This window comes from Carcharhinus amblyrhynchos, unplaced genomic scaffold (assembly GCF_965287045.1).
Source record: "Carcharhinus amblyrhynchos unplaced genomic scaffold, sCarAmb.v2.hapA scaffold_77, whole genome shotgun sequence".
NCBI classification, from domain to species: Eukaryota; Metazoa; Chordata; class Chondrichthyes; order Carcharhiniformes; family Carcharhinidae; genus Carcharhinus; species Carcharhinus amblyrhynchos.
The window spans coordinates 668365-696087 of NW_027649817.1; the positions used below are offsets into that span (position 1 = coordinate 668365).

Genomic DNA, 27723 nt, shown 5'->3' on the forward strand with positions numbered 1-27723 from the left:
GCAAGAACAGTAGAAACTCACAGCACAAGTCTGGCCTATTGTTATCAGTGCACAGCTCTTAGAGAGAACCATTCACATCACCCCACTTCCCATTCTTCTCTTTTTTTAAAACTTTAGATATAACATGTTTGATAGATTCTATTTCTGTCACTTTTTCTGGTGGGAAAATTACAAGTCCTAACATTCCCTCAATTCATAACATAGAAACATAGAAAATAGGTGCGGGAGTAGGCCATTCAGTCCTTCAAGCCTGCACCACCATTCAATATGATCATGGTTGATCATGCACTTACAGTATCCCAATCCCACTTTCTCTCCAAACCCCTTGATCCCTTTCACTGCAAGAGCCACGTCCAATTCATTCTTGAACATATCTAATGGACAGGCCCCAACAGATCTGGAAGAGAATTCCACAGGTTCACAACTCTCTGAGTGAAGAAGTTCTTCCTTATCTCATTCCTGAATGTCTTGCCCCTTATTCTTAGACTGTGACCCCCCTAGTTCTGGACTTCCCCAACATCAGGGACATTCTTTCCGCATCTAGCTTGTCCAGTCCCATCAGGATTTCTTAAGTTTCTATGACATCCCTTCTCATTCTTCTAAATTCTGGTGAGTACAAGCCAGTGGTCAGGAGATCATCATATTTCATTGGTTGAGAAAACTATTGCTGCAGACAACTTGCTGTCGCTGCTATAAGAATGGGTTCCATTTTCAAGTATAAAGAAAGATTTCAAAAATTGAGATTGGGGAGTGCTGGCTGATGGAAATAAGCTATTGAGAAGAAAAATAAAGTTATTTATAATCTGAAAGCAGGCTCAAAAATAATATTTCACAAAGTACAAAATATTGGCAAGATGACATGTATAAATATCAGCTATAGCTCAAGTCATAATTGAATGCCAAAAATGTATTATAAAAAACCGCTGATTAGGTGACATTCCCATGGTAAAGTTTTATAAATCCTGTTAAGTGGCCAAAAAAATCCATATACGTGCTTGGAAAGATTTAGCAGTGAGGAGTAGGATTTTGGCTGAAAGTAAATATATATGTTTTGTGTTCATTTTCACTGTTGAAGATGATAGGAACCCAGGAGTAGGATCAGATAGGTCAGATTCAGATCAGGAAAATGGAGGTAGAACATTAGCCCGTGATGTTGAAGATGTAGTGATAGACTTGGAATTACAAGGAAGAAGGGAAATTTTAAAAGTGGCCAGCAAGAGAAACTGAAGTGGTTAAACTGTTTAAACTTCAAAGCAAGAAATATAAGCAAGGTTAAGGGCACAGGTCGACACATAGCAGCAGGTCACTGATATAACAGAAACCTACCTAAAGGAGAGACAGAATTGGCAGCTTAATATGCCTGGTTATATTCTTCAGACACAATAGAATGGGGGATAAATGATTAAAGAATAAATTCCAGTTGTGAGACGAGATGACATGCTGAACAGGTCAACAAATGAGGCTTTATGGGTTGAAATTAGAAATAAAAAAGCGGCAGTCACACTACTTTTGTCCTGGTTTTGCTGCAATGGTACATGAACTATTTTAGTATCTGAGGCATCATGGATGATGCTGAACACTGTGCAGTCATCAGCAAACATCTTCACTTCTGACCTTATGAGGAAGGTCATTGATGAAGTAGCTGAACATTTTTGGTCTGAGGATACTACACTGAGGAACTTTTGTAACATTTTTCTGCTATTAATCCCCAGAACCATAGAATCCTTACAGTGCGGAAAAAGGTCACCCAGCCCATCGAGTCTGCACTAACTCTACGTAAGAGCATCCTAGTCAGGCCTTCCCCTCTTGCCCTAAGCCCCTAACCCCATGCATTTACCTTGGTTAATAGACTAGCAGTTAAGAATTGTATCTTGTCATGTTTAATCAGTAAAAGCATTTCAATTCGTAAGAGCAATGCCAATTCTTTTTGTTATAGATAAACTGCATTGTCACATAAAGCTTGTTTTAATAAAAGCTTCCTCCTGGGTCAATAGAATCACATCTGGAGCGAAATACCTTATTCATAGATTCCCTATATTGCAGAAGGAGTTCTTTCAGCCCATCAAGTGTGCACTGACTCTCTGACAGGTCCAGGCCCTAACCCCATATTTATCCTGGTAATCCCCCGACCCTACACATTTTAGGACATTAAGGAGTAAGTTAGCTTGGCCAATCCACCTAATCTGCATATCTTTGGACTGAGGAAACCTATGCAGACACAGGGAGAACGTGCAGACTCCTCAGTGACAGTCACCCAAGGCTGAAATTGAACCCGGGTCAGTGGCGCTTCGAGACAGCAGTGCTAACCATTGTGCAGTGATCTCCCGGGACTGATATGATTGATCTCCAACAACCACAATTGTCTTCCTTTGTGCCAGGTATGTCTCCAGATGCCGAATAACAGACAAAAGGAGAAAACAAAAGATTATTTTGCTTCAGTGATTATTTTATTATTTTAACACTCTCATTTAAAGTTAGCCAGTGAGTCAATTCTGTTAAGTCACTGATTTTCACATTGCGTGTGATAGGTGTGGTGTCAGACTATGGATTGTTGTTGTGGGATCCATTTAACCACTGACCTTGGTCAACCTACCCCTTCTCTAGGGCTGCTTGTCTGCCGGTTAATGTCTGAACTCCACACCAATCCCAATATAAAAGCAGCTGCAGAGGAAAGTGTGTGTGAAATAATAGTGTTAGCTGGGTTTTGAAATTATGGAAGACAATTACACTTGTTACTCTTTACGACATTCTCATTATTAATATTCATTAGCAGCGTTAATCCTGCATTCAGTTTGATTTTAGAACAAATCATTCAGTGCGACTGCATCATCTGATATTACTGACATCAAAGACCTCACAGATACCTTCACGGCTGAGGAGGTTCTCTTCAGTTCTCCAAGATTCAGAAGCCATTGCAGCCAGTGCTGCTGCTCCACAACTCGTTACTCCCATTTTTGGAGTAGATTGATGTTGCTTTTGTATCTTCACACTCTTCATCTAGGGGCCAGAGTAAAGCTGAAGCTGTACAAGGATTTGTCCTCCAAGAGGTTGAGTAGTCCTGTCAATGTGAGGCTGTTACAGGTTCTAGTTCGAGGGGTATCGAGTGACAGTGTGAGGAGGCTGGAATAGGCACCAATGGAGTTACATCCATCTCTTGCAATCAGAAAGAAACGTGACAAAATGGATAACTCTTTCAGTGTGAGGTGGGATGAACCTCCCAGCTTTTTCAGGTACAGAGGGAATTAAGGGATTTGGGGTTAGTGTGGGAAGTGGAGCTGAAGTAGGACAATCATAACCTTGTTTAATGGCAGAGAAGGCCTGAAATGTCTACTTCAACTCCTATTTATCTTTTCATGTGCTGTGCTGGAATGCTCAGCATCAGCTCAGGTACAATGGGACTTGGTGTGTGGCATAGTACCACACCAGATGACACATTTGTACCCAGTCAACAGAGGTATCATTTCATTTGTAAATTGGATACTGATGTGAGGCCCTGTCAGTAACTTGTTAGCATTGCAGTTTGGTGTTAGTACTTGATTTTAGACAGTGGTTTAGTTAAAATAAGGTAAGAAACATCCCTTTCTGTGAATATTTCCCGATTATCACCAATCATCGATCATGATTAACCAGAATTTCTCTTCATGTAGAGAGCAGCTCCTGCTTCCTGAAACATCACTGATCCTCACAGCCCCTTATTATAAAAGACACTCTTGTCAGAAGTTGCTGTCTTGATCTCTGGCTCCAGTTTTGAAGTTTCAATCTACAAGGTAAAAATGAAAGAGATCAGCTTGGATTTCTTGGTAGTGATTTTAATAAAATGCCTCAAGATACTGCGCGGGAACATTATAAAACAAAAATGTGGTATCCAGTCACATAAGGAGATATATATCAGGTGACTACAAATTCATTCAAAGAGATAGGTTTTAAGAAGCATCTAAGGGAGGGAATGCCAGAGCTTAGGGCTTCATCCGCCAAAGGCACTGAAAGAAAGAGTGATTAAAAGATTCAGATGCTTTAGAGGCCAGTTGAAGGTGGATTATAGGGGTAGAGAATACAGAGATGGAGTGGGGGAGGTATTAAAGAGATAGGCAAGGTTGGGGGAGGGAATGGAAGGAGTTAAAAATAGGATGAGAATTTTATGATCAAGACTTACTTAGCCAACCAGGAATATCTAAGTTTCAAGATAGAAAGGTATGGATAAGGGTTTCAGCAACTCATAAACTGAGGCAGGGGAAAGAGGCAATGCTATCAGGAGCAGAAATCAGTGACATTAGTGATGGAGCAGGACTCTACAGTGCCACTTTTGTTACTGTGTGTGAGTTTCTCCTTGCCTCTCCCCAGTGTAATGACACATGCTGGAAGGCAGGCTCCACATGCCTGCCACTAACAAGCAAGCTTTCTTCAAAGGAGAGCATCAGCAGTCTATTTGACTGGGGAAGACAGGCCACTTGTGTGCAATGCAGCTCTCATCTCAGGCCTAATGTGGGTCAGTGCTAAATACTAAATATCTGCTTTCTACCAGGGGTATTGAGCTACTATTAGCAGCCAAACCTTGGTACCTTCAGAATCTTAGAATCTAGATCATGGAGAGGCCATTCGGCCCAAACTGGTGCATTCCGACCAAAGTGCCCATCTAAGCTAACCCCATCTGCCTGCATTTGGCCACAAGGTTCTAGATTGTGGTTGAATACCTGCCACTGCTGGTCGCCCACAGCACCTCATGGACGCCCAATTTTGAGCTACTTAATTTGTTTGAAATCTATCTCATTTAGCACAGTGGTAGTGTCACATATCACAGTGGAAGATACCCTTAATAAAAAGATATTTTCAGCTATCTGTACAAAGGTTGTGCGGTCATTATTTCTACCAATACTGCCATGGACAGAAAAATCTGAGCTTTACATCAGTGATAGGGAAATTATTGGAGAGGATTCTTCGTGATAGAATTTATTCCCACTTGGAAGTAAGTGGATGTATTAGTGAGAGGCAACATGGTTTGTGACGGGGAGGTCTCACGAACTTGATTGAGCTTTTCGAGGAAGTGACGAAGATAATTGATGAAGGTAGGGCAGTGGATATTGTCTATATGGACTCCAGTAAGGCCTTTGACAAGGTCCCTGATGGCAAACTAGTGCAGAAGGCGAAGTCTAATGGGATCAGAGGTGAGGTGGCGAGGTGGATACAGAACTGGCTCAGTCATAGAATACAGTAAGAAGTCTCACAACACCAGGTTAACCTGGTGTTGTGAGACTTCTTACTGTGTTTACCCCAGTCCAACACCAGCATCTCTACATCAGTCATAGAAGACAGAGAGTAGCAGTGGAAGGGTCCATTTCTGAATGGAGGGCTGTGACAAGTGGTGTTCCTCAGGGATCAGTGCAGGGACCTTTGCTGCTTGAAATTTACATCGATGATTTGGAGGAAAATGTAACTGGTTTGATTAGTAATTTTGCAGACGACACAAAGGTTGGTGGATTTGCGGAAAGCGATGAGGACCATCAGAGGATATGGCAGGATATAGACTGGTTGGAGACTTGGATGAAGAGATGACAGATGGAGTTTAATCTAGACAAATGTGAGGTAATGCATTTTGGAAGATCAATTACAAATAGGAAATATATAATAAATGGCAGAATCCTTAAGAGTATTGATAGGCAGAGGGATCTGGGTGTACAGGTACACAGGTCACTGAAAGTGGCAATGCAGGTGGAAAAGGTAGTCAAGAAGGCATACGGCATGCTTGCCTTCATCGGCCGGGGCATTGAGTTAAAAATTGTCAAGTCACGTTGCAGCTTTATAGAACCTTAGTTAGGCCACACTTGGAATATAGTGTTCAATTCTGATCGCCACACTACCAGAAAGATGTGGAGGCTTTGGAGAGGATACAGAAAAGATTTACCAGGATGTTGCTTGGTATGGAGGGCATTAGCTATGAGGAGAGGTTGGAGAAACTTGATTTGTTCTCACTGGAACGATGGAGGTTGAGGGGCGACCTGATAGAAGTCTACAAGATTATGAGGGACATGGGCAGAGCGGATAGACAGAAGCTTTTCCCAGGGTGGTGAAGTCAACTACTAGGGGGCATAGGTTGTAGGTGCGAAGGGCATGGTTTGAAAGAGATGTACGCAAGTTTTTTACAAAGAGGGTGGAGGGTGTGTGGAACCATCTGCCGGGGGAGGTAGTAGAAGCAGATATGATAGTGAGCTTTAAGGGGTATCTGTACAAATACATGACTAGGATGGGAATGGAGGGGTATGGTCCCCGGAAGGATAGGGGGTTTTAGTTCAGTCGGGCATCATGGTCGGTGCAGACTTGGAGAGCCGAAGGGCCTGTTCCTATGCTATAATTTTCTTTGATCTTTGTTCTTTGAATCAGTTCCTCCAACCACTTTGGTTCAGAATCAGGCAAGGAATTAAAGTTCTGACTTCACAACCTCCATGTCCAATTCAACCAAACTGAGTTCTAATCCTGTATCCTTTTTTATTATAAAGCACCATCTCCTTCCACCATCTGTAAAAGAATCTGTGTCTATCTGAGTAATCGAAGCTCTCATCTGTGCCCTTTTCACTATTCTCGTGCAACTCTCCTATCCCTAACCCTCCACGGTCCTCAGCTAATCCAAAGCTCTGCTTCCTCTAGATTATCAACAGACCAAGTCTCGTTTGATCACGATTGTTGCTTCTTTGCTTGTTGACATTCTCTTACCCTTCTTTACTTGCTGATTTTCTCTCTCTCTCTCTCTGCTCTCTTTGTGATTCCCCCCACTCTTTGCTGGCATCGCACAGATGCCATTATGTCTGCCGAATCTCTGAGGAGAAGGTTCGAAACAAAGATAAAATATTTTAGGTAAAAAGGGGGTGATAATTGATAAATTAATCAGAATGACGGGGGATAAAATGCCTGATGTGGATGAATTACATCTTCACATCTTAAAAATAGTTCAGGAAGGAAAAGCAGAGGCACCATTAGTTATACAACAATATTACTGGAAAATGGAATAGTGCAGGAGGACAGGAATGATAATGTAATTATTATATTTCGAAAGGGCAATAGAACTCGCCAGAAAACTACATACCAATTAGTTTAAAAATGGTGATAGGGATGATACTGTAATCTTTACTCAAAGATGTAATATATAAAAAAATTTAGAAATAGTTGTTTGGTAGTGCGGAACTTGAGAACTGCTGATAAAAGAGCCATTTTGTCAAAGCTTTTTATCTTGCTCCCGCCAGAACAATTTGCAATAACGTAATTTAAGAGAAAACAAGGGGGTGATTCTCTCCAAAAAATTCTAAGTGTTGAATTCACGTGAAAACTGGAGTAACTCCCGCTGTTTCTTTTAGCAGGATTTTCAGAATGAATCTTCCACACTCTGAGCACTGCAGGGAGCCCTAGCGAGATTTACACTGAAAATCAGGGGGCAGAGCCTGTTCTCACTGGAGAGGTCGGCACAATAGCGCAGAGCTGGCCACTGTGCATGCGCCGATCTGTCAGAGTGGAGATCAGCGTATGTGCAGTGGCTCCGCACTGCCGGCCTCCCGATCACTGACCTCTGACTGCTGGCCAGCCCCACGACCCTGCATCGCAGGCCTTGAAAACGCCCCCCACCGATTGCTGGCCCCCCCTCACCAACGTAATGTCTCCGCTCCCCCACCGATCTCCCCGACCCCTCCCATTGTTCCAGTCCCCTCCAAACACCCCCTCCTCCACATCAGACCCAGGTGGCCAACCCTGATCATCCCCTTCCCTTCCTCTGTCCGCAATCCTTTTGTAGAGTGGCAGCAGGTCCCCCCATTAACTTCACCGATTGCTCCCTATAGTCTGTCCCTCTTCAAGCCCCGCCCCCTTAGCACTGCCTGGTGTCCGGTGGGCAGTGCCAAAATGCTCTTGGGTATCGCCAGTTTGCCCCAGGCAGTGCCAGGGGGACAGGCTGGCATGTCAGGGTAGCACTGCAAAGGGGCACCCCCCCCTTACCTGTGACCTTCTGGCCTTTGTTCTCACCAGGCCCTACCCCCATATCCCTACATATTTTACTCGCTAATCCCTCTAACCTATGCATCTCAGGGCACTAAGGGGCAATTTTAGCATGGCCAATCAACTACCTGCACATCTTTGGACAGTGGGAGGAAACCAGAGCACCCAGAGGAAACCCACGCAGACACAAGGAGAATGTGTAAACTCCACACAGTGACCCGAGCTGGGAATCGAACCCAGGTCTCTGGGGCTGTGAAGCAGCTGTGCTAACCACTGTGCTACCGCGCTGTGAACTTGGTAAAGATTGTGTACTCTTTGCAAGCTAAGTTCTCATGAATAGATGACATTGACTGTATCTTCAGTTCTACCACCTTGCTGGGTCGTGCAGATTCTGATGGATCCATTTGCTTTTGGAACTGATACTACGTCAGAACACCACTTGGCTAGTTTCATACCTGGCAAAATAACCCCTTGTTGATGATTTCACTCATGCCCCATTGTAGAAGTGGATGTGGGACCTTCCTGGGTGTAAACAGATCCACACGCTACGGACTTGCCTTCAGCATGATGCAGAACAGAGATTCCAATTTTCCCAAGTGTTTGATGAGTTTGGAAATTCCCTTTTAAATTTGTTGAATTGTTCTTGGGCGTTGCCTTCTCTAAATTTAAAGATTAGATTCAGATCTATACAGGCTTTACTGCTTAATAAGGAGCAGAATTTAGATTGGGTACAGGAGCTGGTGTCTCAGTTTTGTCTAACGGAATTAAGTGGCTGCAAAATATTACTCTGCAACGTTCCTCAACCCAATATCAAGGTCCAGGACGAATCCAGCTAAAAGTCAAAGAACAGTTGATGGAACAGGTACACGGCAGAAAAATCTCTGAGACACAGCATGCCATTTAGAACCAGAAATGTCCACGTGTCCCTGCTGTAACTGTGACTGTAAATGTAAATATATCCTGGTGAAGAGTTTCAGCTCCAAGTTCATCTGAGTAAGAGCAAAAACACCTTTGGGTGTTTGGTACTTCTTGTATTCCATCAGGCTAAATTTCCATAATAACTCTGTATGATGCCTTCAGCTGTAGATCATTGGCTGCTTCTTCCTGAAGTTGGCTGCATTTGTGCAGGTCAAAACTCATTAGACTGTCATTGAGTAATCTTCCACTTTGGTATCCATGCTGTTAAATTGTAGGTCTAGCAAAACAGTCTTTTTCGGATTTGATAATCTGCTCAGTGTGTCTACCTGGTTTGTAACAGACATCAAAGCTGTATCCCTGTATTTTTAAATCTGGGGATAGAGTGAGCAAGGCATCTGGCAAGGGAAACTGTGCATTGATCAGAGATCAACAACGACACCCAGAGGAAATCGTGGACGTGTGAAGCATGCCAGAGTGGTGCACTCATCTGTGGCTTCTGCCGAATCATTTCCAATGGTTTCTAGTCAGGTTCCACAATGAATTGTTTACCAAATAGGTACATGTGGAATCTTGTCATTGCTTACTTGTTCTTACTTACGGTAAATCTTGTAATATCAAATACAACAATGGATGCCTCATGCTTGATGTTTGAATCACTGGATTGTGCTTGTGATAGGCATTTGGAGCCAAAAGTAATTGGCTTTCCAGTCTACATAATGGGTGCTCCTAACTCTTTATGAGATTCAGTGTTCTTTAAGACTCACTTTTCTTGGTTGTAGTATTTGAACAAAGAACAGTACAGCACAGGAAACAGGCCCTTTGGCCCTCCAAGCCTGCGCCGCTCATTGGTCCAACTAGACCAACGATCCCAGATGCCCACCTCCACCACCTTGCTTGGCAGTGCATTCCAGGCCCCCACCACCCTCTGGGTAAAATACGTCCCTCTGATATCTGAGTTAAACCTCGTCCCCCTCACCTTGAACCTGTGACCCCTCGTTTTGTCACCTCCGGCCCGGGAAAAAGCTTCCCACTGTTCACCCTATCCATACCCCTCATAATTTTATACACCTCTGTTAGGTCTTCCCTGATTCTCCACCTTTCCAGGGAGAACAACCCCAGTTTACCCAATATCTCCTCATAGCTAAGACCCACCATACCAGGCAATATCCTGGTAACTTTCTCTGTACTCTCTCCAAAGCCTCCACGTCCTTCTGGTAGTGCGGCAACCAGAACTGGGCGCAGTACTCCAAATGTGGCCTAACCAACGTTCTATACAGCTGCATCATCAGACGCCAATTTTTATACTCTGTACCACGTCCTATAAAGGCAAGCCTTTATAGGACACATATGCCTTCTTCACATATGCCTTCTTCACCACCTTCTCCACCTGTGCTGCCACCTTCAAGGATCTGTGGACTTGCACACCCAGGTCCCATTGTGTGTCTATACTTTTGAGTACTTATACTATTGTAGTGCTCATGACTCTTCTGACAATACCTGTTTAAATGACTCAAATACGTGTTGGTGGTTCTCCTACTATACATATGTAGCATCCTTCCTTCAGAGTTCTCAATGTGATGATGCTTTATTCACTTGTTTTTGAAATTCTTTAATGGGATCTGGTCATCGCTGACTAGGCCAGCATTTATTGCCCAGATCCCCTAAGCTGCCTTACTGAACTGTTGCAGTCCATGTGGTGAAGGTTCACTCATAGTGGTATTGGGTAAGGAGTTCCAGGATTTTGACTCAGTGACAGTGAAGGAATGGTGAAATAGTTACAAGTCAGGATCATATGTGGCTTGGAGGACAGCTTGCAGGGGAGGAGGTAGCATACTGGTTTTGACACTGGACTAGTAATCCAGAGACTCAGGATAATGCTCTGGGGACACATATTTGAAACTCAAATGTGTTTCTGGAAACTCACCGCAGCAAATGGTGAAACTTAAATTGAATTAAAATCTGAAATTAAAAGTCTAATAAGGAGCATGAAACCAATGTTGAATATCGTAAAAACTCATCTGCTTCACGAATATCCTTTTGGGAAGGAAATCTATCGTTCTTACCTGGTCTGACCTACATGTAACTCTAGATCCACAGCAAAGTGGTTCACTCTTAAATATCCTCTGAAAAGCCACACATTTCAAGGGGAACTGGGAAGGGAGATATATGTTGGCCCAGCCAGTGACACAAACATCAATTGAAAGAATTTTTCAAAATGGTGGTGTTCCTATGTATCTGTACCTTTCCCCCCTCTAGTCCCTGCAATACCAGAAGCTGCAGTGGACAGGACAGGGACTGCAAGTTGCAGTGGATTGGACTGTGACTCCCAAGACCTTAAGTCCAGGGAGTGCAGGACCAGGTAAGTTTTGGGGCTGGGCTGGGGAGGTGATCCCCAAGATCTCTCTGTTCCTCTACATTCCTCAAAGACCTGCCATTGACTCTGTCATTCACATTTAAGTTTGTCCTACCAAAATGAATCACCTCACACTTATCAGGGTTAAGATCCATCTGCCACTTTTCGACCCAGCTCTGCATCCTATCAATGTCTCTTTGCAGCTTACAAGACCCTCCAACTCATCCACTACTCCACCAATCTTGGTGTCATCAGCAAATTTACTAACCCACCCTTCAGTCCCCTCTTCCAAGTCATTGATAAAAGTCACGAATAGCACAGCACCCAGTACTGATCCCTGTGGTATACCGCTGGTAACTGGCCTCCAGTCTGAAAATTTTCCCTCCACTACGACCTTCTATGAAATACGATGTGGAGATGCCAGCGTTGGACTAGGGTAAACAGTAAGAAGTCTCACAACATCAGGTTAAAGTCCAGCCAGTTCATTTGATCTTGTTTGAGACCAGAACTCTCCACTCACCTGACGAAGGGGCAAACCGAAAGCTTGTGGGTTTACTATATACTTTATAGCAAGGGGGATAGAATATAAAAATAGGGAGGTCTTGCTGCAACTGTACAGGGTACTGGTGAGGCTGCAGCTGGAGTAATGTGTGCAGTTTTGGTCGCTGCACTTGCGGAAGGATATATTGGCCTTGGAGGGAGTGCAGAGGAGGTTCACTAGGCTGATACCGGAGATGAGGGGGTTGGCCTATGAAGAGACTAATAGACTGGGTCTGTACTCGTTGGAGTTTAGAAGGATGAGGGGGGGATCTTAGAGAGACGTATAAGATAATGAAGGGGATAGATAGGGTAGAGGTAGAGAAATTCTTCCCGCTTAGAAAGGATAGCAGGACTAGAGGACACAGCCTCAAGATAAGGCGGGGGCAGTTTAGATCAGAGTTGAGGAGGAACTTCTTCACTCAAAGGGTGGTGAATCTCTGGAATTCTCTGCCCGTTGAAGTGGTGGAGGCTACCTCGCTGAATATATTTAAGTCACGGGTAGATAGGTTTCTGATAGACAGGGGAATTAAGGGTAATGGGGAGAAAGCGGGAAAGTGGAACTGATCCACTTCAGATCAGCCATGATCTTATTGAATGGCGGGGCAGACTCGAAGGGCTAGATGGCCTACCCCTGCTCCTATTTCTTATGTTCTTATGTACTATCAAATAAACTGGTTGGACTTTAACCTGGTGTTGTGAGGCTTCTTACTGTATTTTATGAGATAGCTAGTTACTTATCCAACTGGCCAAACTTCCTTCTATTCCACAGCTCCTTACTTTCTTCATGAGCCTACCATGGGGAACCTTATCAAATGCCTTACTAAAATCCATGTATACGACATCAACTGTTCTACCTTCATTTACACACTTAGATACCTCCTCAAAGAATTCAATCAAATTTGTGAGGCAAGACTTACCTTCATGAATCCATGCTGACTATCCTGGATAAAGCTGCATCTTTCCAAATGGTCATAAATCCTATCCCTCAGGATCTTTTCCATTAACTTAACATGAGTCTAATTTACATAGGTACCCCACATCATTTCTTCCTTCCCTATACTTCATGCTTATGTATTCTATTTAATAAAATTTAGTTGGCAGTCTTATTTGTAATGCAGTCTTGCTTCAGTTATTCCTGCTACATTTGTTTCCTTATTAGGGATATTGCAATTAGCCCCATTTTAAGTCCCTGTCCGTTGTTGTACAGGCAGTTTAATTTACGCTTAAAAGTTGTTCATTTACTGTTTATATTTCTGTTTTATAATAATTTGTTCCCTGACTGTTTATGTTAGCCTTGTTCCTTATCTTGCTCTGATCCTTACTGCTATCTTTTCATTTTTTTATCTCCCGACTTGTCTGGTTTTCATCAGATTCGTCTGGTTCTTATTACTACTCTGAAGTCCTTGCTTTATAGCCTCGCTGTTTCTGTTCTCTTCCTTTGCCTCTCACACAATCGTGCCGCGTTTCCTTTTACTTTTCCTTTCTATTTTGCTTCCTGATGTCTGACCTTTCAGCCTCATAATGACTGTGATTATATTTGTGAGCAAACACTAACTCCGGATATTGCTAAGTTCGCTAAATATAACACGGCACTTAACCTTGAACTGGGACACTCCTCCAACACATCATCAGGGAAAGGAATTTCATACAATCGTGTTCACATTTGTCCACTATTATTAAGAACAGTAATATTTAGATATTTATTAAAATATTTCAAATTTTCAATGTGAAATAGCAGCTCCCACTGTGAGAAACAAGCTTCATCAGCACTAAAACATTCATTACCATAGCACCTTTAGCAAGTTACATAGAGATATTGAGACAGCTGACCAAAAGCTTGGCCAAAGAGGTAAATTTTAAGAAGTCTCTTAATGATGGAAAGCTACAAAGAAAGAAAGATCTGTGGATGGAATTCCAGAGTTTAGTGATTTGGCAGCTGAGAGTTTGACCGGCGATCATGGAATGATTAAACTCACGCTGTGTAAGCGGTCAGAATTGGAAAGCACAGATATTTCCGAGGGTCGTTGGGCTAGAGGAGATTACAGAGAAGCTAGGGGTGAGGCCATGGCGGGATTGGAACATGAATTAAAACTGGCACTGGCGCTCTTGGTACCAATGTGGGTCAGTGAGCAGAGGAGTGCTGGATGAGCTAGTGTAAGATACTGAATTTAAACAGCGAGTGGATGTGACTGGTCTTGACACACTTGACTTTGTTATTACAGTGTTATCTGGTTGGGTCCATCTGTTTTACTGCTGATTCTTCACTGAAAAGAAATTGCTGCCACTTTCCTTTCTGGCTGAGGATGTAATGGTTCTGGTATGACAATTCCCCCGCTGAGCACTAACAGTGAGGTGTGAGTCGCTGCTGTTTCAGCTTTTGTCTTCTTGCTCTCTCCCTCTCTCTCTCTCACACTGTATTATATACACATACACACACACACACTCACACACACAGACATGCACAGGCACACACACATACATACACACGCACACACACACACATACACACAGTGTCACGTGTGGAGTTTTAGTCACCATGTTTTAATAGATTAGCATTGAGAACCTATATAAAATATCCTAAACAACCTCCGTTAACATTACGTCACTTTAAAATTGTCACACTTCCTCTTGGCAATTCTACCAAAAATGTTTAGGCTCAACACCAATGATCAGAATAAGGCACAGAGTGGGACAAAATGTGCCCTATCCCCTCCTACCTACACTTAAACAAAGGAACTTCAAACAATACTAACTTGGTCACCAAATCAGAAGGTTGTGGGTTCAAGTCTGCTCCAGAGACTTGAGTCCCTTATCCAGCCTGACACATGCAGGTCTGAGGGAATGCTACACAATCGGAGGTGCTGTCTTCAGATGAAATTTTAAACGGAGGCCCTCTCAGGTGGACATAAGAGACCCCATGGCACTATTTCAAAGATGAGCAGGGGCGTTCTCCCCAGTATCCTAACCAATACAATTTATTTATTAGTATCACAAGCTTTGGTTTCCTCCCACAGTGCATAAATGTGCAGGTTAGGTTGATTGGCCATGCTAAATTGCCACTTAGAGTCAGGGGGACTAGCAGGGTAAATGCATGAGGTTACTGGGATAGGGGCTAGGTGGGATTGTGGTCAGTGCAGACTTGATGGGTCAAATGGCCTCCTTCTGCACTGAACAGGATCTATGTTTCTATGACCCTTCTATGGCCAAACATCTCTGCTGATTCTCTTTGCTCTCAGTTCTGACGAAGGGTCATCTAAACTTGAAACTTTGGCTCTATTCTCTTCTCACAGAGTCTGTCAGACCTACTGTGGTTTTCCAGCATTTTCCGTTTTTGTTTCAGATTCCAACATCTGTAGTATTTTGTTTTTATGTTACTGCAATGAAGTTACTGTGAAAATCCCCTAGTCGCTGCACTCAGCCCCTGTTGGGTACATAAGAACATAAGAAATAGGAGCAGGAGTAGGCCATCCAGCCCTTCGAGCCTGCCCCGCCATTCAATAAGATCATGGCTGATCTGTCGTGGCTCAGTTCCACCTTCCCGCCCTCTCCCCATAACCCTTAATCCCCTCTCTTATCAAAAACCCATCAACCCGCGTCTTAAAAATATTTAGCGAGGCAGCCTCCACCACTTCAACGGGCAGAGAATTCCAGAGATTCACCACCCTTTGAGTGAAGAAGTTCCTCCTCAACTCCGTTCTAAACCGCCCCCCCCTTTATCTTGAGGCTGTGCCCCCACTGAGGGAGAATTTATTATGGCCAGTGCACCTAACTAGCACATCTTTCGGACTGTGGGAGGAAACCGGAGCGCCCGGAGGAAATCCGCCCAGACACGAGGAGAATGCGCAAACTCCACATAGACAGTGACCCAAGCCAGGAATCAAACCCGAGTCCCTGGTACTATGAGGTGGCAATGCTAACCACTGTGCCAATATTTAGTCTTCAACCACATTGCTAAACCAGATTGCCTGGTCATTGTCTCATTTCTATTTATGGGATCTTAGCTCGTGCAAATTTTATGATGTCAGGACATCCCAAAGAACTGTACAACCAATTTACTTCACAAATGTTGTCACTGCTGTAATATTAGGCAATGCAGAAGTACATCGATGTCCAACAAATAGTGGTGAAATAAATGACCAGGTAACCTGCTATACTGATGTTGGTTGGCCACAATACTGAGGAAAAGCTTTTCACTGAATAGTAATAGAGTATATTTTATGCTCACTTGAGACAGCAGAGAGGCTCTCAGTGTAGCACCTCATCCAGGCAGCCAGAATTTTCCGACCATTCATGTCAGCGGGATTTTCCCATCCCACTGCAGTGAAGGGAGATTTGGCTTATCGCCAAATTCTCCATTTTTGCTGCAGCGGGAGCGTGGTGTGAATGGGCAGTAAGATCGCGCCCAGCACGTCTGTCAGTGCAGCGCTCCCTCAGTACTGCTTTGGGAGCTTCTGCTTGCATTGTATGCTCAAGTCTTCTGAGCTGGACTTGAACACACAACCTTTTGACTCAGAGGTGAGAGCGCTACCCACTGAGCTCAGGCTGACACTTCTAAGAAGAAAGCTGTTGGATTGCTAGTTCATTAAAATCCTTCAATGACTTGGAACCTGCTGCCCTTATCTGGTCTGGCCTACACGTGACTAGTCCCAGCGATGTGATGAACTCTTCTGAAATCACACTTGTAAAAGTATAATTGCCAGAATTTGGCCCCAAACCATTTCTATGATAGGTAACAAATGCAATCCTTGCCTGCATCAGCCACATCCTTGGAATGAATAATTAAACATACGCGCACATTTGCAAAGATTGTTAATCAGCCTCAGCTGGGGCAGGGCGACTGTACAAATGACTGAGCTTCCTTTCAATCTTGGTAAATTGTGGCATTTTCAAGATGAAAGTCTGTCAGACGCTGTACCTAATACGTTGTTTATATTTGTATTGTGAATCACATCTTATCATCAGGCACTCATTCAAATGGAAACTAGCTCTGGGTTAATTTGGGATGATACCAGAACTGAGAGGTTATAACTATCAGGGAAGATTGAAGAGGTTGGGGCTTTTTCTCTTGAAAAATGGGGGGATCTGTCAGAACCTCGGAAGGGTGTTGATGGAATAAACATAGAGGGGCTTTTCCACTTGTGGAGAGACCAGAAATTGGGGGGAGGGGGTGGTAAAAAGATGGATTAATAAATCCAACAGGGATTTCATTGTTACCCTAAGAATAGTTTGAATGTGTAACCAGCTGTCTATCAGGAGTAGCTGATAGGAATAGCTCATATGCATTTAAAGGCAATCTAGGTAAAAATAAAAGGGCAATGGAACAAAAATACAGCTGACAGGGTTACATGAAGAGGAGGGGGAAGAGGTGCATGTGGAGCATAAACACCAGTTTAGATCAGTTGAACGGGAGGTCTTATTTCTGTGACATAGATTCCAGTTACTGAGTTTGTAATGTCTCAAAACCCTTTCTATCCTGGGAACAGAATGCAGCAGACAAGCTGCACAGCAAGAGCCCGAACAGCAAGAAATAAAGGTCAGATAATACAGTTTTAATGATATTAGTTGATGAACAAACTTTGACCAGGACACCAGGAGGAGGTTCCATGCATCCTTTTCAAATGTTGCTGCAGAATATTTTGCATTCACTTTTGTTATGTGATGAGACCTCAGCTTCAAGACTCATCTGAATATTGGCTGACTACAGAGCCTGATCCAGTGTCCCAAAATCTGAATGGATACTGTCTGATTGATTCTCCCAGAGTGTGAAAGGACTGTGTGACCCACTGTCCCTGAATGTGAAAGAACAGTGTGTAAACCACTGTCTAAGAGTGTGACCTACTGTCCCAGAGTGTGAACCACTGTCCTAGAGTGTGAAAGGACAGCGTGTGACCCACTATCCCAGAGTATGAAAGAACATTGTGTGACCAACTGTCCCAGAGTGGGAAAGAACAGTGTGTACCCGACTGTCTCAGAGTGTGAAAGAACAATGTGTGACCCACTGTTCCAGAATGTGACCCACTGTCCCAGTGTGTGAAAGGACAGTGTGTGACCCATTGTCCCAGAGTGTGAAAGGACAATTTCTAACACACTGTACCACTTTATCAGTTGTGGTGTTGAAAGAATATACGAACTCTATAACAGTGATTCAAAATTACTTAGCAAGTACAATGTGGTTTGGGAGGGCCTTAGGTCATGAAAGATGCCACAAAAATTCAGGTTTTGCCTTTTTAAAGCAGAACCCAATGCTTCCAGGTTGGAGTACTTTGTTGCCCCAAGAGGAGGTTTATGGAAGGTGATCCAGTTATCTCTTGCAACTGATGCAATGTTTATTTGCTTACACTACAGCATGTTACATTGTCCCCTCTCCATTTATTTTTAGCCCGGGGGTGTGAAGTAACACACAAAAACCCGTGACACTCACACCTTTGCTTACCATCACCTTGTGTGAAGTAAAGTCTGAAGTTGAAGTGTAACAAGAAGAAGCTGGTCTCTTACTGAGGCAAAGCCCGACATGCATTATGGGAAGCAACACCTCATTTGTTCAAACTGCACATATGTCTCATTCCTGCACCATATGGCACTCCAAGCTATTTACAGTAATAATTAATTCTTAATCAGCATTTAACCTCTGTAAAATGTTTTAGAGATCTAATCACCTTCTAGATAGCACTAATGACAGAAAAAAAGTATAAACACAGTCAGAGAGGAAATATACAAAGAGACAGTGCTGGGATATAGAAGGTTCATTAAATGACATTTTTGTGAATTTTATTTGCTTCAAGGATGAGGGGTTATTACTGGGAATGGGACACTGTCCACTTCAGGCAGCCAATGTATTTTACACTCCCTGGTCAATCTGAATCAGAGCTATCATTTGCATCAGGATATTCTGTGGTGGTAATGGAGGATGTCTGCACCGGAGCTTCTGAGAGTGAGGCAGGTACGGGCCAGTATTTGGGTGAAGATCCTCCAACGGTTCACTACAGGAACAGTGGTCTGCACGCCTTGAGTGTCTGCCAGTTTCCGCTTGTTATTTTGCTCCCCCACTGCTCCAATGCTATTATCACTTACACCTCTTCTGGCCTCATCTTTTGTTTCTTCACTTGCCCCACTACCTCCATTTTGCCTTGCATCATCATCCATTTTGCCATTTAATCACTCCTACCCTCCATCCCATCACAGACCTTCCTTTTTGTTTTTCCCTTCTGCCTTTTTCCTGGAATCACTTAGAAGTGTTTTTTCTTTCACAGTTTGTGGGCATTGCTGGACAGGTCACCATTTATTTCTCATCATTAATTTCTCTTGAGAAGGAGGTTGCGAGCCACCTTCTTGATAACTGAGAGCATTTGAGGTTGAAACACACTGGTGTTGAACTGGGGTCTCTCATAGGGCAGGCTGGGTAACGGGGGATGGATTCCTTTCCAAAAGAGCATTAATGTACCAGATGGGACTATTAGGAACATCGGAGCATAGTGATTAAGAGCGGAGGTAGACAAATTCGGTCCTTCAAGTCCGCTCCGCCATTCAATCAAGTCACAGCTGATCTCTCACTGGTCTCAAATCCACCTCCCCACCTCTTCCCCATATCCCTCTTTCTCTTTCTTCAGAACATAAGAAATAGGAGCAGGAGTATGCCAACTAGCCCCTCGAGCCTGCCTTGCCATTCAATAAAATCATGGCTGATCTGAAGTGGATCAGTTCCACTTACCCGCTTGCTCCCCATAACCTTTAATTCCCTTAACGATCAGAAATCTATCTACCTGTGACTTAAAACATGTTCAACGAGGTAGCCTCCACCACTTCAATGAGCAGAGAATTCCAGAGATTCACCACCCTCTGAAAGAAGGAGTTCCTCCTCAACTCTGTTCAAAACTGACCCCCCTCTTATTTTGAGGTTATGCCCTCTAGTTCTGGTTTCCTTTCTAAGTGGAAAGAATCTCTCTATCTCTATCCTATCTAGCCCCTTCATTATTTTATATGTCTCTATAAGATGACTCCTCAGCGTTCTAAATTCCAACGAGTACAGGCCCAATCTACTCAATCTCTCCTTATAAGCTAACCCCCTCATCTCTGGTATCAATCTGGTGAACCTTCTCTGTACTCCCTCCAAGGCCAATATATCCTTTTGCAAATAAGAGGACCAAAATTGTACATGGTACTCTAGTTGCGGCCTCACCAGTGCGATTCATGCACAAGGACCCCCAGGTCCCTCTGCACAGTAGCATGTTGTAATTTTTCACCATTTAAATAATATTCCATTTTACTATTACTTCTTCCAAAGTGGATAACCTCATATTTGCCAACGTTAAACTCCATCTGCCAGATCCTCGTCTACTCACTCAGCCTATCCAGATCTCTCTGCAGACTTTCTGCGTCCTCCACGCAATTCGCTTTCCCACTCATCTTCGTGTCATCAGCAAACTTTGTTACCCTACACTCAGCCCCCTCCGCCAGATTGTCTATGTATATGGTAAACAGTTGAGGCCCCAGCACCGATCCCTGCGGCAAACCACTCGTCACCAACTGCCACAGTTGGTGACGTGGCCACAGTTGGCCATGGTCGTGCCTCACAAACCTTATCGAGTTTTTTGAAAAGGTGACCAAAGAGGCAGATAAGGGTAAGGCAGTTGACGTGGTGTATATGGATTTTAGCAAAGCGTTTGATAAGGTTCCCCATGGTAGGCTATTGCAGAAAATGCAGATGCATGGGATTGAGGGTGATTTAGCAGTTTGGATCAGGAATTGGCTAGCTGATAGAAGACAGAGGATGGTAGTTGATGGGAAATATTCAACCTGGAGTGCAGTTACAAGTGGTGTACCTCAAGGATCTGTTTTGGGGCCACTGCTGTTTGTCATTTTTATAAATGACCTAGATGAGGGTATAGAAGGATGGATTAGTAAATTTGCTGACGACACCAAAGTCGGAGGAGTTGTAGACAGTGAGGATGGATGTTACAGTTTGCAGAGGGACATAGATAAGCTGCAGAGCTGGGCTGAGAGGTGGCAGATGGAGTTTAATACGGAAATGTGTGAGGTGATTCACTTTGGTAAGAATAACAGGAGTACAGAATGTAGGGCTAATGGAAGGGCTCTTAGTAGTGTTGACGAGCAGAGAGATCTCAGGGTACATGTGCATAGGATTAAGGAGGATCCTAAGGCGTTCTATAGGTATGTCAAGAACAGAAGGTTGGTTAGGGCAAGATTAGGGCCAGTTACAGACAGTAGGGGGAAGTTGTGTGTGGAACCGGGAGAGATTGGAGAGGCATTGAACCATTATTTCTCTTCGGTGTTCACGCAGGACGATATGAATGTAGCTGAGGAGGTCACTGGGGTGAAGGGGTGTAAAATAGAAAGTATTGCAGTTGATACAGAGGATGTGTTGGATATTCTAGAAGGGTTGAAAATAGATAAGTCCCCTGGTCCAGACGGGATTTACCCTAGGATTCTATGGGAGGCAAGAGAGGTGATTGCAGAGCCACTGGCTCTGATCTTCAGGTCGTCGTTGGTCTCTGGTATAGTACCGGAAGATTGGAGGACAGCGAATGTTGTCCCATTGTTTAAGAAGGGGAACAGAGACTTCCCTGGGAATTATAGACCAGTGAGTCTTACTTCTGTAGTGGGCAAGGTTTTAGAAAGAATTATTAGGGATAGGATTTATAGTTATTTGGAGAGTAATGAATTGATTAGAGATAGTCAGCATGGTTTTGTAGCGGGAAGGTCGTGCCTTACTAACCTTATTGAGTTCTTTGAGAAGGTGACCAAAGAGGTGGATAGGGGTAAGGCAGTAGACGTGGTATATATGGATTTTAGTAAGGCGTTTGATAAGGTTCACCATGGTATGCTTCTGCAGAAAATGCAGATGTATGGGATTGGTGGTAATTTAGGTACTTGGATCAGGAATTGGTTAGCAGATAGGAGACAGAGGGTGGTGGTTGATGGTAATTATTCATCATGGAGTTCGGTTACGAGTGGTGTGCCTCAGGGATCTGTTTTGGGGCCACTGCTGTTTGTAATCTTTATTAATGATCTGGATGAGGGTATAGTTGGGTGGATTAGTAAGTTTGCTGATGACACCAAAGTCGGAGGTGTGGTAGATTGTGAGGAAGGGTGTCGAAGTTTGCAGGGTGACTTGGACAGGTTGCAGAGCTGGGCCGAGAGGTGGCGGATGGAGTTTAATGCGGAGAAGTGTGAGGTAATCCATTTCGGTAGGAATAACAGATGTGTTGAGTATAGGGCTAACGGGAGGACTTTGAATAGAGTAGAGGAGCAGAGGGATCTAGGTGTATGTGTACATAGATCCCTGAAAGTTGGGAATCAAGTAGATAAGGTTGTTAAGAAGGCGTACGGTGTCTTGGCGTTTATTGGTAGGGGGACTGAATTTAGGAGTCGCAGCGTCATGTTGCAACTGTACACAACTCTGGTGCGGCCGCACTTGGAGTACTGTGTGCAGTTCTGGTCCCCACATTACAGGAAGGATGTGGAGGCTTTGGAGAGGGTGCAGAGGAGGTTTACCAGGATGTTGCCTGGTATGCAGGGGAGGTCCTATGAGGAGAGACTGAGGGATTTGGGGTTGTTTTCACTGGAAAGAAGGCGGCTAAGAGGGGATCTTATAGAAACATATAAGATGATTAGAGGTTTAGATAGGGTGGATGGTGATAGCCTGTTTCCTCGGATGGAGAAAGCTAGCACGAGGGGGCATGGCTTTAAATTAAGTGGGGGTAGTTATAGGACGGATGTCAGGGGCAGGTTCTTTACCCAGAGGGTGGTGAGGGACTGGAATGCCCTGCCTGCTGCAGTTGTAAATGCGCCTAGTTTGGGGGCGTTTAAGATATTGGTGGATAGGTTTATGGACGAAAAGGGATTGGTTTAGATTAGTGGGTCAATGTTTTTTTTTAAAAATAAGACTGGTCGGCGCAACATTGTGGGCCGAAGGGCCTGTTCCGCGCTGTAATGTTCTATGTTCTATGTTCTAGCTCCCTGAAAGTTGGCACCCAGGTTGATAAGGTTGTTAAGAAGGCGTACAGTGGTTAGCTTTTATTGGTAGAGGGATTGAATTTCGGAGCCGTGAGGTCATGTTACAACTGTACAAAACTCTGATGCCGCCGCACTTGGAGTACTGCGTACAGTTCTGGTCGCCACATTGTAAGAAAGATGCGGAGGCATTGGAAAGGGTGCAGAGGAGGTTTACCAGGATGTTGCCTGGTATGGTGGGAAGGTCTTCTGAGGAAAGGCTGAGGGGCTTGAGGTTATTTTCATTGGAGAGAAGAAGGTTATGAGGTGGCCTGATTGAGGCATACAAGATGATCAAAGGATTGGATAGGGTGGACAGTGAGATCCTTTTACCTCAGGTGGCGATGGCTAACACAAGGGGACATAGCTTTAAATTAAGGGGTGGTAATTATAGGATGGATGTCAGAGGTAAGTTCTTTACTCAGAGGGTAGTAACTTGTGGAATGCCCTGCCTGCAGCAGTTGTGGACTCACCAACTTTAAGGGCGTTCAAATGGTCTGTGGATAGGCATATGGATAACACTGGAATAGTTTAGGTTAGAGGGTCATTAGATTGGTTCCACTGGCTGGCGCAACATTGGGGGCCGAAGGACCTGTACTGCACTGTAATGTTCTATGTTCTAACCAGAAAAGCACCCATTGATTCCAACTCTCTGCTTCCTGTTAGATAGTCAATCTTCAATCCACGCTAACACGTTACCCCCAACTCCATGTTCCTAACCTTCTGCCTTCTGGAAATCTAAAAACACCACATCCACTGGTTCCCCTCTGTCTACTGCACAAGTCACGCCTTCATAAAAATCCAGTAAATTTGTCAAACACAACTTCCCTTTCATGAATCCATTCTGCGTCTGCTTGATCGAACCATTCCTTTCTAGGTGTCCTGCTATTTCTTCTTTAATGATAGATTCCAACATTTTCCCAACTATGACATTAAGGCAACCGGCCTGTAGTTACCCGCCTTTTGGCTCCTTCCTTTTTTAAATTAGAAACACATCTATCTCCCTCTTGAAACCATTTAATAGTTCAGATTCCACCGTGGTATGGGACAGCAAGTTCCACAAATTCACCACCTTCTACGAGAAGTAGTTCCACCGCAGCTTAGTTTCAAATCTACTGCCTCTCAACCTCTACCTGTGACCTTGTGTTCTAGATTGGCCCATAAACATTTGGTCTACATTTGCTTTATCAATCCCTTTTAAAATTTTACATATCTCGATCAGATCCCATCTCATCCTTCTAAACTCCAGCGAGTAAAAAAGTTTAAAGTTGGTTTATTAGTCACAAGTAAGGCTTACATTAACACTGCAATGAAGTTACTATGGAATTCCCCAAAGCTCAAACTGTTTAATCTCTGCTCATACATCAACCCCTTCATCCCCGGAATCAATCTGGTAAACCTCTTCTGAACTGCCTCCAATGCCACCACATCCTTCCTCAAATAAGAAGACCTAAACTTGATAAAATACTCCAGATGTGGTCTCACCAGCACTTTATACAATTGCAACAACATTTCTTTACTTTTATACTTATATCACAATCTGACAGTTACGTGGTCACCGATACTGAGATTAGCTTTTTAACCCACATATTTATTAACTGAATTTATATTCCCCGGTTTCTGTGATAGAATTCAAACTCATGTCTACACATCACCAGTCCAGGCTTCTAGATTTGATTCCACTATTATAATCATTGCGCTACCATTTCTGAAATCTAATGCATTCTGTAAACTTTTGCAGCTCCAACATCTTCCAGTTTTGATGAAAGGTCATTGATCCAAAACATTCATTCTGTTTCTCATTTCATAAATGCTGCAAGATCTGCTGAGTTTTTCCAGCGTTTTCTGTTTTTGTTTCAGATCCCCAGCATCTTGCATATTTTGCTTTTGTTGGGCGGAGAGATGGCAGATGGAGTTTTATCCGGACAAATGTGAGGTAATGCATTTTGGAAAGTCTAATACAGGGAGAAAATATACAGTAAATGGCAGAACCCTTAAGAGTATTGATAGGCAAAGGGATCTGGGTGTACAGGTACACAGGTCACTGAAAGTGGCAACACATGCTTGCCTTCATCGGCCGGGGCATTGAGTTTAAAAATTGGCAAGTCATGTTGCAGCTTTATCGAACCTTAGTTAGGCTGCACTTGGAATATAGTGTTCAATTCTGGTTGCCACACTAAGATGGATGTGGAGCTTTGGAGAGGTTACAGAAAAGATTGACCAGGATGTTGCCTGGTACGGAGGGCATTAGCTATGAAGAGAGGTTGGAGAAACTTAGTTTGTTCTCACTGGAATGACGGAGGTTGAGGGGTGACCTGATAGAAGTCTACAAGATAATGAGCAGCATGGACAGAGTGGATAGTGTTGAAATTGCGCTGTATCCAATTTTAACTTAATTTGGGTTGATTTTCCTGATGACTTCTCCATTTTGTAGCTGCAAAAGTCAGAACAGTCTTCCACCAAGGTAAAGCCTCTTTACACACGTGCTGCCCTGCACACACCCTCATGCTCCTCCTTGCCAACTTGCACCCCTCAAATAAACTCTGAGGCCTCTCACATCCTCATGCCAAAGTATGCACTCCCCAAACAACCCCTATGGCATCCCATATCGAGTTATGCTCCCAAATAATCGCTCATTCCCATGACTATGAATGCCCCCATAACCACCCATATGATCTCTCATGCCCCCATGTCAAGCTATGGCACTTCCAGGTCCATTCATCCACTATATGTTATACAGAAGCGATGCACACTATAGTGACAGTATGTCATGAAAAAAAACTTCAAAATAGTCATTTATTGATAATTTTCCATTTAAAAAAAAATACTTTTTAACGATAGTCCAATGAAAGTGCCGATCATCCTGACATTTAAAAGTTTCAATAGCTGAAATGGCAATCAGTTGAAACCACTTTATCTTGTATAAATAAACTTTGTAAAATTGATAGTAGATTGGAAAGCTAGGGTTGTCAATCAAACAATGACTTCTCTGTGCTCAGGTGTTTCAGTACTCTAAAGGATGTCAGCCATAATATGAGATTTGGTTGATGGCCTAGAAACACCGTTGAAACACCTTAGCCCCAGAGAAAACACTGCTTGACTGACAGCTTTGGTTCCCTGACCTCTGCTGTCAATTGTATAATATTCATAAATTATACGCCGTTAAGAGATTTCAAGTGCTTGAAGTTTCTTCTATTGATATTTTAATGGGTCTAGACGATTTTCACTTTCATTGCCTGATAGTAAAAGGACTTTGTGGAGATTTATGAATGAATTGTTATGTTTTAAAGTTTTTTTTACAAATCCTGTAGCGACTCCAGGATTTATTGGGTCTATACAGTCAACGGGCATGTACGTGCTACAGCTTGGCATGGGGGGGCGGTATGAGGAGCCATGGGGATGGGTACAGAGACAAAACTTGTCAAGGGAGTATAAAGAGCCATGTGGCTGAGCATAGGGGACATGAGGAGGATCTTTAGATCTTAGCTTTCAAAAGCTTTCCTCATGCAGATTATTTTTCACTCATGGCTCTTTAAAAAGCTGGCTTGACTCTACAAAAATTGAGGAGATGTAGAACATGCCTATCCTCACAATGGAGCTGGCTAGGTTGGGATTGTAGGGTGCGGGCTTGTGACCTGAACTAGCCCAAGCCCTTTCCACACCCTCAAAACGGCCTGGTGAAAATCAAAACCCCAGAAACAGGACCCTCCATCCCTCAACTACCTTCAAAGGGCTCCCGAGTCAGCTTGGCTCAGTGAAAATCCAGGCCATTACGTACAAGTGGGCAGAAATTTTGTCAAAAACCTGGATTTTAAGAGGACCTTATTGACCTGAATCTTGATTCAGGCTAAAACATGGTGTGGCTCAGGAAACTCTATCTGAACTTTGATAAACACAGTTGTCTTTGTGTCTGACGCTGCTCTCTGATTGAGGATGGAAAAAAATCAGCTTTTTTAAAATATTTTATTTATTGTCACAAGTAGGTTGACATTAACATTGCAATGAGGTTACTGTGAATATCCCCTATTTGCTATACTCTGATGCCTAATGGGGTACATTGAGAAAGAATTTTAGCACGGCCAATGCACCTCACCAGCACATCTTTCGGACTGTGGGAGGAAACCGGAGCACTGGAAGAAACCCACATAGAGAAACCCACAGGGAGAATATGAAGACTCTGCACAGGCAGTGACCCAAGCCAGAATCAAACCCGGGTCCCTGCTGCTGTGAGGCTGAATGGCCCCCTCCTATCACTATGCAACAGTTTTGCGGACCTGAATGGCCTCCTCCTATCACTATGCAACAGTTTTGCAGACCTGAATGGCCTCCTCCTATCAATATGCAACAGTTCTGTGGACCTGAATGGCCTCCCTCTAATCCTGTGCAATAGGTACCAACATAGCTTGGTTTTGAAACAGAGAGATTATGTTTACTTCTTTTGCATTTAGCAAAGTGTGATACATTTTATTCAAATAAATGGTTGCCATCGAACATTGAATTCTCCCTCACACAGCTCATGGGCCAATAACTAAGTGTCATATTGCTACAGCTGTTGTGTGAGGATAGGAGTGGAGAAGGGGCAATTGTTAAATAGTGCTATAATTGCTCAGCTAATCTCTGCACAGATTCTTGTGCTGATTTGGGGAGGGAAGTGTATCAAGATGGGATTCTGTTAATATAGTTAATTGTAATGGCTGTCAGCTTGGCTCAGCTGGTAGCACTTTTACCTCATAGTGAGAAGCTTGTAGACTGAGGCCCATGATTGAATTGATTTGATTTATTGTCACAAATATTGTCATATTTATTGGGATATAGTGGAAAGTATTGTTTCTTGCATGTTATAGAGACAAAACATACTGTTCATAGAGTATGTAGATGAGAAGGAAAGGAGAGGGTGCAGGTATAGTGTTGCAGTTACCGATAGGGGG

The 27723-nt window shown here is 43.5% G+C and overlaps 1 protein-coding gene across 1 annotated transcript in view; it reads right to left on the reverse strand.

Annotated features, from left to right (window-relative positions):
* Positions 1–2425: 2425 nt before the first annotated feature.
* Positions 2426–27723, reverse strand: part of LOC145337812 (sideroflexin-5-like) — a 206345-nt gene continuing 181047 nt past the window's right edge. The window contains exon 14 of the mRNA XM_080182664.1: positions 2426–3760. Coding sequence (XP_080038790.1) covers positions 3683–3760 — 78 coding nt within the window. The 3' untranslated portion in view covers positions 2426–3682. The remainder of the gene's footprint in view (positions 3761–27723) is intronic.